We start from the raw sequence: 15033 nt of genomic DNA on the forward strand, positions 1-15033 counted from the left end.
AAAACAGTATTTTTTTTCCTTTGCTTTTGCATGGTAAAAATCCTGCATTTAAACTTAATAATGTTTCCACTTGCATTAAGTCATGGATATCAGTGTAGTTTTTTTCTTCTTTTGCCAGTGCCCATTCTCTACCTGCCCCAGCACGAATTTTATCTAATTGTTTGTTTACATGTAAAATCTAACTATCCTTGCTGTGCAGTAGAATTTGTTTTATCTGTTGTTGTCAGCCCTCAAAGCTGTTTGCAGTTCAGTGTTGCTGTATTTAGCTGCAAAGAGTCTTCTGCGTTATCCGTGTTGAGCTATGACGATAATGTTTTGAAAATACTGGATTGTGCTGTTCTTTCTGGACAGTCTTGTCCTCCTTGACGTGGTCATCCAAGTTGCATTAATCCTGGTCTGCTGTGCAAGTGAAGTCTGCCATATGGGAGATGTCGTTTTGCGTGCAGGCTCTGTCGAAGTAAATATTGAACTTGGCATTTGCTTAAAAACATAACAGAGCAAAAACCAAATGATAATCGTTTATAGAATGTGTGGAAAGTTTATTTTCTTAATCTCCCTGCTCTCCTTTCAGATTATTTATTATTTATTTATGGAAAGGTCCAACATAGGCGGGAACATTGGTGGGATTTTTTTCTGATAGTTCCTTCTAGTATGTCAATATTAAGTATATTACAGAAATAAGATTTATTTTTTTTTTTTTAATCCCCTGGGTTTCATCTAGAGAAGATGGCAATTGCTAAAGCTCATCAGAGTGTGTGTCATTTGATACTAAGTCAAACTGTCAGAGAGTAATTTTTCAGTAGATGTTTCATGGAAACTTTTATTTCTGAGAGTAGGTTTTCCTTCCCAGGGTCCAGTAAAGGCCCACAGAGTCACAAGCATGGCATGACTGCATCCAGCCTCAGACCATTCTTAACGAGTTCGCTCTTAAGGCTGCCCTAAGAATTTTTTTGCGCTATTGTTAATCATTATCATCTGCATTTAGTATTCCAGACTGGATCCAGGTCATGGTGTTTCAAAATGACTTCATGGATCAGTCTTCTGAACAAGTTCTGTGTTTTTATGTTTTGCAGGGGATATGATTTGTTTCACTGGTAAGGTCTTGGCAACTATTCCAAATTCAAACCTTCTCTCCCCTACATTCCCATAAGTATTTTCCTACTCTGAGGTATGTGTTTAAAAAAAAAAAAAAGGCGGGGGGGGGGGGGGGGAAGGCCAAAAAACCCCCCATCCCCAAAACACTCAACACCCAACAAAAACCAAAATAACAGTGACAACGAAATCTCTTTGACTGTGAAACATGAAGTTTTATTTTCCCATGTTGGGTTGGAATTGAAGCTGTATTACAAGTGTTTTGCCCCTTAGATTTGCCATAGAAGTGTGTGTGTGTTTTCTACATAACTCTTCTTTGAAAACTAAATGGAAGTTAGGCATTTGCTATGCTTGTTTTTCCTTGTTGTGTTGGTGCATTGCTGTAATAGTTTCTAAACGTTTCCACTTCAAGAAGGGTTGATAGGCTGCTCATAAAACTTTCTTGTGTGCTTTTGTTCGTAAAGCCAGGCTGTCTAGAACAGAAGAATGCTGGTTTAGGTCATTAGCTTATCCTGAAGCTTTCTATGCTAAAAATAAAACTTGCCTTTGTAGTTCAGAACATGGGTAGCAGCTGCGTTCACAGGTTGTGATAGTGAATGGGAACGTTGTGGTGCTCGCAGAGGTCTCTGCTCAGGCCTGCAGGTGTTGCCCTTGCCTGCTGACCTGGGTCTCTCCCTCTGTCTGCTGGATTCAGCTGTATGCAGGTGGCTATTTGGGTCAGTTCCTCGTGAACTGAAAGCGGAAGAGAGGAAAACAGGATACTTGGGTTAGGGTAAGTCCCCCTAACCCCCCTTCTGATAATCTGTTCTGTATTGGATACTTCATACTTTGTATACACAACAGCAGCATCTCATTTTTCTGTAGCTGAAGGACTTCTGTACTGGGACACAACCTTCCCCCCCCCCCCCCCCCCCCCCCTTACTTTCTCTCCCTACATCTGTTCCCTGCCCAAGAAGCAATGGGAAGCTCCACCTAAGTGGGAGACAAAGACCATCAAGGTTTGGTTACTGCTTCACTTGCCTTGAAATAATAAATCCCCCAGTCTCATTCAGCTGTCAGAAATGTCTGATGGATTTTTGTGTGACTGCCTCAGAGAATTAGCTTTTAGGGAATGTTGTTGCAAAATAGCTCATAGGCATTTTAACAAATGGGAAAGAGCTTGGCAAGCTGGGAAGGGGAATTTGATGTGGCTGGATTGGGTGGGAGTTCTGAAGAGTACAGGGGAAAAAAATCAGAATCCGATTTTGGAAAACGATTCCTTGGTGGTAGTTGCAGGTGTTGGAGGTTTTATATCAACATAGGTTAAAAGATGCTGCAATGAACGCTTGCTGAACTTTTACCGCTTCTCTGAGCAGACTGTCATAGAAGACAGCTGAAATGCAATGTTTGTGAATAAGCTGGTTGGCATATTATTGTTATATCTCATCTTCAAATTACTGTATATTTGGCATGCATTAATCAAGGGACTTTTTATCTTGCCTCTCTTGTATCTTTTTGGTGGTGGTGGTGGAGTTAGATGTGTAACATGAACTTGACTTCACAAAATACATGCTTAATATTTTTCTTTTTTTATACATTACAAAAACAAGTTTGGGAAAGTTCTTTTTTTTTTTTTCTCTCTCTCCTTCCCCTTTTATTTTTCCGTGATAAAGAGGCTTTGCTGGTGTGAGGGTTTTTTCACAGGGTGTCCTAACAATGGTTGGACCCCAAGCTGATCTTTTTAGTAGGGCCTGTAGCGATAAGACAAGGGGTAATGGTTTTAAACTGAAAGAGGGTAGATTCAGACTAGATATAAGGAAGAAATTTTTTATGATGAGGGCGGTGAAACGCTGGAACAGGTTGCCCAGAGGTGGTAGATGCCCCATCCCTGGAAACATTCAAGGTCAGGCTGGACGAGGCTCTGAGCAACCTGATCTAGTTGAAGATGTCCCTGCTCATTGCAGGGGGGTTGGACTAGGTGACCTTTAAAGGTCCCTTCCAACCCAAACTATTCTATGATTCTATGATTTTATCTGGGCACTTGCTGGATAGCCCTGACCACCTTCACTGGGAAGGTCTGTCTCTACTGTTTCAACACTTGACCCATACATGCGTTGTTTGAGCAAGGCAGTTGCTTGGATTGTAACAGCTGCATGGCATAATTTAGAAGCCAAATGAGGTGTAAAACTGCTTGCTGGTAATCTTGGCACTGCACCGAGGTTTCTTCCTTTTGTTCCCCAAAGTGATAGTCGCTTTAACCCTGAGGTTAAACAGAAGGGCTAGCACCTCCTAGTTCATAAACACAAGAGAGTTTATTATGATCTATTGAAACTTGATGCAAACTGCCTGGTAGCCCATGAACTCCCAGACAAGCCCTGTAGCTGTATCAATGACTCTTCAGGGTCACAAGTGGTATGGGATGTCGCTGTTTGTTTCTTTTCATTCTTAATCTTTATCTGGATAAAAGGAGATGGACATTGATTTCAATGTAGCAATAAAAGCAAGGAGTGGCTGTCTTTTGCATATCATTTTTGCTTTCCAGTACAAAAAATGCTAGTCCAAGCAACTCTTTAATTGCAGTGGAAAGCTCTTACACAAGTCTCATTTTCTACTAGAAGTATCATATAGTCCTGATTTGAAATGGTATGAAATTCACTGTATAGTTCCCATTACAAAGGGTCCTTGAGGGCTTATAGATAAGGCCTAATGTCCTTGTTGCAGAGATCTGTAGGATGGAGAAAAAAATTCCTGGCTATGGTAAGGTCGCATATGGATGTGTGCATTATTCCCTTGCATTAGCCCCAGTTGAAATTTTGATAACTAAGTATTTGAACTAAGTATTTGATTTTCTTGATTTTCAAATCTTTTGCTACTAAAGCAGAGAGGTTTCAAGCAAATAGAAGGGCTGTTTGTGATTACTGAGTAGTAAGTAAGTAATTGAAAAGATGTCAATACTGGGAAAAGTTGAATCATAAAGTCGTTAGCTTCTCTCAGAGAGGGTGTCGTCTAGACAATTAACCTGGACAGAATAATTGTGGTGTGTACTTGGGTGAGATTACCATATCTACCTCTCTAGAGCAAAAGTTTTTGCTGTCAGAGAGAACCTTAGGAGCATTAAATAAGGAAGTACCTTTGCACTGGAAACATCAGAATCTATAGAAGATGTTCTTGTTTCAGAAACAGCATTATAATTTGCATAAGCAGGTTTGGTTTTTTTGACCTTATGTTGAGAACAGTCTTTGTGAAAGATCCTGTGTGACTATCCTTGTGGGCATTTCATGAAGATGGTTGCTTCCAGGCTGGTTGGACCATCCTTAAAATGCTACAGTGTTTTTGAATGAAAACTAGTGACCTTAAGTTAAATTCCTTTTGCTCAACCTTTGGAGGCTATTGTGAGAATGTTTGTATCCTTATTTCTGTGTACCCTTTCCTACTTGGAAGCTGATCAGCCCCACGTTATTGTAGGTCACACAGCTCTGCCTTCTCAGTCCCTCCGCTGTGTTTTACAAAGTCCTGCCAAGTGCGAGTGTCTCTGATGTGATGGGGAAGGGGATGCATGGGCAAAATAATATTTAGACACAGGCCTAGGAAAAGTTTTTGGTAGGTTGGTCTTTTTTAAGAGCGCCCAAGACAGCAGCTGTCACTCTGGCATTTGGTATATCTGTATTTGTCTTGTTCCACTTTGAGCCTGGAAGTCTTTGGCTCAGGATTCAGGCGAAAAACTTTCTTCTGCCTGAGTTGGTAGAAAAGCAGCTACAGCTGGGTGAAGAATAGGCCTTCCTGGAGCTGTATTTTTCCCTGCTTGAGGTATCCAGAAGGTTGCAGACCAGTAAGACTTGACCTGACCTGACTCTATCTGCAAACCAGAGGGTTGGGTGGTAGCTGGGCTGCTCTGTATGTAGTGATTCCACCTCAGTGGAAGTGCACTTAAATTCATGATCTCCTGTTGGCCACGTGCTTGATACCCTGTGGTATTTCAGGATGAGGAATGATTTTAAAAGGCACTACCAAAAGAAAACAATTCCGTCCTTCCTTTTTCTTCCAAAGTTTGGATGTTAAGAGCAGCTTGTTGCTGCTGTTTCTGTATGATACAGAACTGCTGTGCACTTGCACAGATTGCACTGAAGGGGTTAGAATCTAAGTTTTAGGTTTCTATAGGATCAAATTTTATTACAGGCTGATAAGAACTTTTATAGAAATTTGTTACATTCTGTAATGCTTTGGATTTCTTAACAGATGGCAGGAAACAAAATAGGAACTAGGAGTATCTTGTCCATGAGCGCAAAGTTATTCTGGAGCTTATGCTGGAGTGTTACCGCTATACTTTCTGTCGATGGGCTTCTGGTCAATACTGCAAGGGCATTTAGATGTTGTTTAATGGTATTACTAGCAGAAATTTTCTGTATTTTTGTGTGGAAATTGATTTTAGTGGTTTGCAGAAAGTAATTTAAGTAGTTGTATTGGAAAAGTGGTTTTAAACTCTCATCAATTATTAACTTTCTCTCCATAGGCCACCTTAATGTGTCTGTACTTTGCTGTACTTACATAGGTGGATATAAATTAAATAATAATACGGAACATTTCATATTCTGACATGCTGCCTCACTGGCTTTCCCAGTCTGAGTTTTGCTTTTTTTTGTTTTGTGTGTGTTTGGTTGTTGTTTGTTGCTTTTTTAAATGTATTGGGTGCTTGGAACTTGTTCAGCAACAAAAGAAATGTAGGGAGCTGCTGAGAGGAACATGATGTGATTGATGAGTTCGTTATGTTGTACTCGCTCTTTTACCTTTTCTCTTTTTCCGTCTTATTCCCATCCCATTTCCCCACCAGGCTCTGCAATGGTTTTATACCTGTCACTTCTAAACCAGGTTAGAAAGACCACTTATAATAAACAAAGTTTCTTTGGCTTGTTTCAGAAAGGAAGAAGTTGAAGGAACAGATTTTTTTCTCTCCCCCTCCCTCCCAATTTTGGGCAAGTGGCCTTCTCCCACCAAGCTGGGATTGGACTTCTATTTTTGGAGTGGTTAGAGTGAGAAAATAGCTCTGGCACTTTACCTCCAGAATAGCTGAACCAGGTAACTTGGATGTTACTGTACAGGGAGGTTTGGGTTTTCCTTTCTCCTGAAGAAGTAGCGTGAAAGTGCAAGAAAGGTGGGCAGGGATTATGAGCCTTGAACTTAATCTGAGGTAGTTTGATTGAAGTTCCCCAGGCTCTCGAGGAATTTTTTTTTTTTTCCCCCAAGGATATATATTTTTTATAAACATGCATTATATGACTAGAGTATTGTGATTTCAAACAAACAAACAAACAAACAAAATAATGCGAGCAAACCATGAACTTCGTGTCAGTTAGAGCTGGAGGGCTGCAGAGAATGAAATTTCTGTTTGGGTTGATGGGAGTAGGAGACAGACCCCAAAGCATGGTTTGTCTATATTTTTAAATCCCAAACTCGTACATAAAGTAAAAATTTGAAGCTTTTGGAGGCAAGGATGTTTTGTAATACATCATGTTGGTGATAGTGATATGAAATCCTTTCAGTAGGCTGGCTGGCAGCCCAGCGTGGTGGGGAGCTGGGATCTGGTCAGTCAGGGACCAAGGATCCCTCCAGGCAACACAGTCTGCTGGGGCAGTGAGCTGGTGACTCTGCTTGACCGGTCAACTGCTGTGCATCATCTTGTTCACATCTGAAAACACAGGCATATTTCATACCTCTCTTCATCCTCCTTTACCTCCCAAAGATTAATTCTGAGGAGGACTGGAGGAACCAGTTTGGGGGTTAGTGATTTTTCTTGATTAAACTTCCAGCTATGTTCCTTTCTCCTTGTGTTACATCTGGCAAAACTTTATCTCACTTATTTCATTGCACATGCTCAAAGTATGGGATTGTTTAGTGTAACTGTCCCCACGCTTCAGAGGCAGAAACACTGGTGGGAATTAGATCTTTATAACTGGAACGGGCTTTCTGGGTCATCAAATTCTGTGTTCCCAGTATGTGTCAGATTTGCTGCTAGTGGTTCCCAGGGAAACCCTAATATACAAGGAGAAAAATTCAAATCCTGCTCAATAACTTCGGAGTATTGTTTACTAGTACATCTGGGAGGAAAAGAAGCTATCTGTGACTACGTGTATCTAAAGTCATTATTTCAAGTTTTTTACTGGGAATGATTAATTTCATTTCACACCTAAATAAGCATTTGTCAGCCTTTACTAGAAATACATATTTTTTTTTTGTGATGCAAGAACCAGAAGATAAATCTGATATGTTTGTCATATCGGGAAGGGCATGTGAGATGCATAATACTAAATACTAAGTTATGGCAAACTTTTATGGAAGTAATTTGGATTCTAGAATTTTAAAGATGCAATTATGCTTCTTTCTTTTAATGTGAATGTCAGTTTAGCAAAGGCGTGCACCTCGTAGGAAGAGTGGTCTCTAGAACAAGCATAAAGCTCAAATATGTTTCTTATTCTTCATTTTTCATCTTTTCTTCTGTTGTTCTTTTGGTACCGTCACTTCCAGTTTTCATTATTAATCACTAAACAAGGAAAAAACTCTACCTTTTTAGGATAAGTGAATAGTATACTAGAAATACATTTGCTGAAACTGTTGGAACAGCTCTTCACAAGAGGATATTGAAATGTATCATCTTCCACCTACAGTCAGCAGGAACCTCACTATGGGTGTACTTCAGGAGCTGCCATCCAGGCGTTGAAGCTTTGGGGGGGGTGGCGAGAAACCAGTGCTTTTGTCCTGACCAGCCAGTTGGCTGGGCTGTATTTGGAGAAGAGGTGAAAGGCATGTGGAGGGCACTGGAGTGTGGGAGCACTGAGCTTTTAAAAATTGTCTTGAGTGTGTCTTTAGGGTATTTTGTCTACATGAGCAACTATTATCATCTTTATCACTTTAATCATCCTTGATTCAATTAAGAATACTTAGGAGAGGAACGGTGGTTGCAGGTAAGTCGCATGGCACGGAACCCAAAGGAAACCTTTGGATTCATGGTACTGTGAATCATCAAGAAGCTGGCAGGCACTTAAAAATATATACATTACATATTAAACCCCAAGAATTTAAAAAATATTTAAAAAAAAATAATTATTTAAAATAAAGTATTTCAAATATATTTTTAAGTATGAATTTTTTTTTAAAAGGATGATTTGCCTGTATATTTGTTCCCAGGCTTAGTTAAGTTTACGTTGTATATACTGTCCTGTCTTGCATGATAAAGCAGTTTCTGTGAATTGTAACTGGCACTTTGAAAGCTGTGGCTGATGATGTCTTACGTATTCTTCATTGGCAGGTTCCAGTTGCACACTGTTTTGGACCTCCAGGACATTACAAAAGAAAGTTTTGCACTGTGTGCAGAAAGTCACTAGAGTCACCTGCCTTTCGATGTGAAGGTAAATTAAAAAACCCCTACTTGTATAGCCGTCTGTGTGTTACCCAGTAACATACACTTTGCTTACATTGCATACCTTGAGGGTATATGTGTGTATACACACACATACACACATATACACTTACTGTGTTTGAGAGATTGTTGGGTTGTTTATCATCCACTCATTGATCGTGGAAATGTGTACTTCAAACTAAGGAATAATAAATCAATAACCTTCAATAACCACAAACTTTGTCACACATGTATGCTCTTTCATGTTTCCTCCAATTTACTTTGAGCAAGTCTGTGGTGTTGATGGTGTGCAATGAATCCATGCCTGAGATGTGCAAAGAATGGGAAGCTGTTAAGGTAGAAGAAAGACTTCTGTTGAGGTAATTAATTTCTGTTTCCAGAGGAAGCTTTTGATACAGGGAATCATCAGGTATTCATGTTTCTAAAACCTCCCCCTTTCTACAAAAGAATGGAATATAACTCTTCTGTGTTATTGGTCTCAGATATCTGTTGCTGGTAATGGGGATGAGGTGCCCTCAATGGAAAGATATTTGAAAATATTATTTGTCAAAATAGTACCACTCTGAGTGTTCTGACATGGATTCTCTGAAAAAACAGTAATTAAAGAAATCACCCAAACACCAGAATTTTTTTGACATACATGTTGGCATGAGTATGTGACTGATTTTGACGTGGGACAAGTCCTTAATTCTCCCTTGTCTCCCCTGTCTTGAATGTCTAGTAGTTGTTGTTCAGTTGATGTTGTGAGGTTGAATAGAATTTAGTATTTTAAAGGAATATTACCTGTGAACTGTTTAAAAAAACCCAGAGTCTACTGAGAGAAGAACCAATTCTGTAGAGATCTGAGATACTTTCAAAATTGCTGTTATGCTGAAGATAATGTCTTATTTAATATGGTTGCCTATGTGTATGTGTAGGGGAAACATTTCTCTTTGATCAGGGCATTTAGACTTATAATGGTGCAGTGTTTTTGTTTCTGCTTTTGTCTGGTGAGTTGTATAACGAATCTAAACTACGTTCTTCTAACTAGTGGGAATCTGTCACTTAATAGTTACCATGTGAGTTGGATGATTTGGTCAAAGAGCTACAGATACCACGGAGTCTTTTCTGATGATCTATCTTAATAAGCCTCAGAACTTTTGTGACACGAGATAAACATAGAGAATTTTAAAAGAAAATTTTCACTAGCTATGTCCTCTTAACTCTTGATAATAGCTTTAGTTTAGTGATCTATTTTAGTTAAAGCTTTCTAAATTTTGCTTTCATGCTCTTACTATCTTAATTCTACTGTATTAGTGTACCCATTGCAAGGGAATATTTATTTTTTCAGATGTTTCCATTTAAGTGTTCTTAAACAAGAAACACGTGAAATTGCATGTTATACGTAGGTATTACAAATGCCCAGACACTTCTTTTCTGCTTCAGTGAAGGTTCTGAATTGGGTTCCTTGCATGGATTAAACAGTTTTCTTGTTTTGTGTGGTGTGACTTGTTTGCTATCCCCTTTTCTGAATACCTATAAGTCTACAACTTGTTTCTCTGATACTTTTCCAAAATGTAGCTTAAAAAGGGCAGTTAGAGTTCATAAAATGCACAGGATTCTTCCTTTACTCTTCAAAAATACTTCCAGATTTGTTTTAGAAGTCAGCTGTTTTAAGCTGTAGAGCTTTTAAATCCAGATGGAGACGTTGAACTTTCTTCCTTTTTTTGCTTACTTCTAATGATTTAGCTTAATAGTACAAGTCTACTGTTGGTTATGATGTTCTCTTCTGATACTGAAATTTAAAGAACTTTTCCTGGAATCTTTGCCATAATTCAGATAGAAAAGTGGGTTAAGATGAAGTTACCTTTTCTAAGCAAATTATTGATTTCATTAGATGTACTTCTAAAATAATTTAAATAACTTGTTTTGGACTTTCCATCTTTTACAATAAAATAAGTTTTCTTGAAAGGAGATTGCAAGTTTTCAGACAAATACTAAATGCTGTGGGTGCATGGTGGGGCATCTGTTCTTAGAAATGAGCATGCATGTATATTAACCCCTGGTGAGATAAGTACATACACTTCATTGGCAAAAATTACAATATTTGGACTCCAAATTCTGCTAACAATTGCTTTGGATAGCTATTGTTGCTGCAGAATTCACTGTTGAACCTGGGCTCATTCAACAGTTGAACCTGGGCTCATGATGGTGACAGTTGCTCTCCCTTGTCTTTCCAAGAAGGGCTGGAAAGAAAAAAAGAAGAAAGGGAGTAACCCAAACTTTTTTTTTTTAGTGTTGGATCCTTTACAAAAGTTTTTTATTAAGCATCAACTGGGAGCAGCAAATTTACTGGGGAGGAAGGCAGTTAACATTTTAAAGGTTATTCTACCAAGTGTATGTATCTTAAATTAACCAACTTGGTTTTTTTGGAAAGTATAAAGGAATTCAGAGCTCTTTCATGACTAGCTTGAACAGAAAACTGTCATTCTGTTATCAGTTAAAGCATTGTGTAGATTATGGAAGGGCTGAGAAGGATGAAACTTCTTTTTGTAGGCCCTCTGATTTGACTTTATCTTTACGTACTAAAAACTTCATCTTTCCTGTCAGCAGGACAGATAGATACCTTAAGGCTTTAACTCCTGTGACACTTCTGGCCATTCACATGCACACATTTTTGTATTAAGTCTGAGTTGGGGTCGGTGTTAGAAGCAGCAGATGTGAATTAAACCGATGGGAAAAACCCTCTGTGTTCTTACAAAGTACAGCAAAGGGCAGTGTGTGCCTGTGTTAGCAGAATTAATGATAAAAACCCCAACATTTTTGTTAATTCCTTGAAGCCATAATTTGGTCTACAGAAACTTCTACCATTAGTGAGGGTGCAACTCAAAGCATCTAGCTTGCCTGGTAGCTGAATTGGCAAAACTGTAAAATATTCCTGTTATATCTATGAATATGGAGAAATGTGAGTGGAGGAGGGACTGTGTCACACCTCATATGAAAGTTCTTGAGCTCAGTGAAGACATGCAGTTTGGGGAGCTGTACGTGAAAGCTTGTGGTTGACTTAGTAAGCCCTGTTAAAAGAGGCTTTGCTTTGGTGTGGTGGTAGATCATGGTCTTCTGTGGGGTTAGGATAAGACAATGTTAGTGCTGATTGCCTTTTTTAGAGCCCAGGGAGTGATTTCAAAGTAAGGTGTTATTCTCTATGTAACTTAATGCTGTTTTCAAGATACTTTCAGATAACATGGCTAATGTGCAGTTGCCACCTTCCGATCTTCAGGTTACAGTCTTCAGATTTTTGTGATGTGCTTGGAGCAGTAACCTGATGGAGCAGAACAGAAAAAAATATTTGAAGAATTTGACACTTGCCTCTTACTTTCATTTACTCAACAAAAAATCGGATGCCTTCCCAGAGTACTTGTATGCACAAGTCTTTAAAGAGCAGCTAGAGGAGGATCTTTTTCATCCACCTCTGTCTACGAGGTCCATAGAGAACTTTCCTAACTTGTGCAGTAATGAAGCTAGATATTGAGATCTTTTAGGGTTTTTCTTTTGTTTTGTTTGTCTGTTGTTTTTTTTTTAATGACTGATCCTTTGCAGCATAGCATTTTAGCTGTGGGGTTTTTTTTGTAGATTCTCTTTTCTTTCACATCTGATACTTCAAGACAGCTTTTAAATAATGAAGGTACTTTATCCAGAAACAAACTTGCCTAAAACTTTATAGGCTTTGCTAAAACTTCTTCCAGCTACAGTATCTAACAGGTGTTTTGGAAGACAATGCTAAGCTTACTTAAGAGAGAGCGCTGAAAAAATGATTACTTTCCTTTTCCTGGCAATGAAATGGTGATTTACCATATGCAGACATAGCTTGGATAAATCTTCTCTGAGGTTAACATACCAGTTTATTCTGGTCAGATTTAAAATTAAATCCATTGAATGTCATCTGGCAATGAAGAGGATTTATTTCCTGAGTAAAATGCACTTTCTGGCTGTTGCAATCGATGACATCCTGCAGTCATTTTGCATGTTCTGATGTCAGCGTGTGTCATATCACTTGCAAACACAAGCGAGTCCGTGCCGGTGCAGGCGCGCTGTGTGGGTTGGTGGCTGATCCGACCTCTCTGCCGTGTCTCCCGCGGGACTGTGAGCGAGACAGGGCTCCTGGCTGCGAGCAGGAGGGCTGTGCTACTGCCTTGTGCTGTTTGCCCCTGCTTTGCTGGGGCTGGGGACTCGAACACACCTTGCCTCTTGTTTCCTTGTGCTTCTGACAGCTACAGGGATGGAGAGAGGGGCTGCGCAGCAGAAAAGCGTCTGCTGTTTTGAACCCACTTGTGAAGTGCCCGCTTGCTCTGCAGTAGGGTTTGGAAAAGGGTTTGTAAAGGGAATGGAGTGTTGCTTCAGGAAGACCATTACTTTACACTCAAGACTTGGTAGTATTTGGATGCAGAAGGAGAACTTTCTGTCTTTCTGTTAATGCTTCTAACATTCAGCTTTTTTTGGATTTTATTAAATCAAAGTAGATTTCAGGCACGATTATATTGGAGTGGGCAGCGGTTCCTGTGAAACTGAGAGACTAAAGCTGTAATAAGCTAAACAGTTGTTACAAATTTAACTTGCTGTATTGGAGGAAATATGGCAAATGTTTATGAGCAAAATTAGCTCAGCCTTTCCTTACACTTGCTGCATCAGTTTCACACAAAGGAAACGGAGCAACACACAGGACAACACTGATAAACTTCTTTTATTGCAAAGATATGCTGAACAGAAAAGAGCATGAAGGAAAGAAAGCATGGTGCGAAAACGTAGTGGAGGAGTGATGGAGGGAGAAAGGGAGGGAGGGAGGAGCTGCAAAAACCGCAGGGTTTCCAGCTTAAAGAAGTTTTTTTGTTTTCATGCTTTTAGTTTGTGAGCTACATGTGCACACAGACTGTATCCTGTTTGCTTGCAGTGACTGCCGGCAGTGTCACCAGGATGGGCACCAGGACCACGTAAGTGCGGATGTCTCTGCAGCAGAAAGCGGTACATGGGCTAGAGGAGGGGGAGGAGTCTTGGCCTTTTCGTTTGCATGCTGCCAATTATCAAAGCACTTTTGTTGCTTATTGGCAGGCAAAGGAAATGTGTGGCTTCAGACTGTGTCGCAGATAATGAGATGAACTTAAATTCTGACATATTTGTGATGCTTATTGAAGCCGTGCTGAAAAGTCTGTGCAATGTATACAACGTCCTAATTAAAAAGAAAAAAAAAATAAAATCAAGCATCTTATCTAAAAATTTGCATTGCAGAAGCTGGCAAGGAACTCTTTTTGTCTATATGTTGAACTGTTGGCTGCATTGCATCCCTGGCAAACATTATCATCTTCCTCAGGCTTCCTGCAGTCTGTCTGAGGCAAGACTGCCCAGCTTGTCACTGTAAAATATGCGCATAATACTGACCTTTCAGGATTTTTTTTTTAAAGAATATTGGTTTTGGTGGACTGTGAAGAAAAAGCACTATGATAAATTTTTTGATGGTTCAATAAACTTCTTTTGGTGAAATGTAATATTGTTCAGGTTCGTATTTATAGGGAGAAAATACTTAACGTCCTAGTCTGTGGTGTTGTTTCCTCAGAGCTGTTTGAATTGATTTTACAGTTAGGTAGAAGATGCTTCTGTATCTGTTTTGTGTAACGCTAAGTCGTGATGTGTTCCCCCAGGATACTTATCACCACCACTGGAGGGAGGGAAACCTTTCTTCAAGTGCTCGTTGTGAAGTTTGCAAAAAAACCTGTGGCTCTTCCGAGGTGCTCTCTGGCATGAGATGTGAATGGTGTGGCATCCTGGTACGTTCTGCTGTTGCGTATATTTGTGGGAACCATATATATATATGCACATGCTTACTTAAACACTTTATATAAATATACTTTATTTGTATGCCTTATAAATATGCTTTATAAATATACTTTATATACACTTTATAAATACATTTCATTTATATAAATATATATATATTTGAGTTAGAGGGAAAATCTGATTTTTTTAAATCCCCCCAATTAGTCACTGAAGTGAGCAATTCTCAAAATCACAGTTAAACTTTATGTAAGTCCAATGGAATTAAAATTTGACAGGGACTAATCATGATGGATTTCTGCTTAGAAGGCCGAAGTTAGTGTTCCTGTGTGAAATCAAAATTTCTTTCAAATCACGTGAATTCTGCAAGGTTGAAGACTTACCATTCTAATATGCTTATTCCTCTTTCAGTGTAGAATAGTTCTTAACGTGTGTGGTTGGTTTTTTTTTTTTTTTAAGCTGTCAATATTGTTTTCTGTGTTTTTCCGTTCACATGACACGTGTTTAATTCCTGTGCAATGTGATGGTACCCTTCAATAATCCTCATGAAAGCCACAGCTTTTCACATACTGATACAAAGTCTGGTGTGTAGATAACAATTGGTCCCCCCACTTAATACTACCTTTTAGTGAAATACGATGAAAGCGCAAAGTAGCACCAGATGGGGTGGGAACAGAAAAGTGTATGTAATAAGTCACTAATTTGCCACGTAATGCAAGATGAGGTACTCTGTGTAATAATAATTT

General features: G+C 39.2%; 1 protein-coding gene across 1 annotated transcript in view; it reads left to right on the forward strand.

Annotated features, from left to right (window-relative positions):
- Window positions 1-15033, forward strand: part of DGKQ (diacylglycerol kinase theta) — a 103809-nt gene that overhangs the window by 28289 nt on the left and 60487 nt on the right. The window contains exons 3-5 of the mRNA XM_075526761.1: window positions 8372-8471; window positions 13364-13449; window positions 14155-14280. Of these exons, the coding sequence (XP_075382876.1) occupies window positions 8372-8471; window positions 13364-13449; window positions 14155-14280 (312 nt within the window). The remainder of the gene's footprint in view (window positions 1-8371; window positions 8472-13363; window positions 13450-14154; window positions 14281-15033) is intronic.

This window comes from Mycteria americana, chromosome Z (assembly GCF_035582795.1).
Source record: "Mycteria americana isolate JAX WOST 10 ecotype Jacksonville Zoo and Gardens chromosome Z, USCA_MyAme_1.0, whole genome shotgun sequence".
Lineage (NCBI taxonomy): Eukaryota > Metazoa > Chordata > Aves > Ciconiiformes > Ciconiidae > Mycteria > Mycteria americana.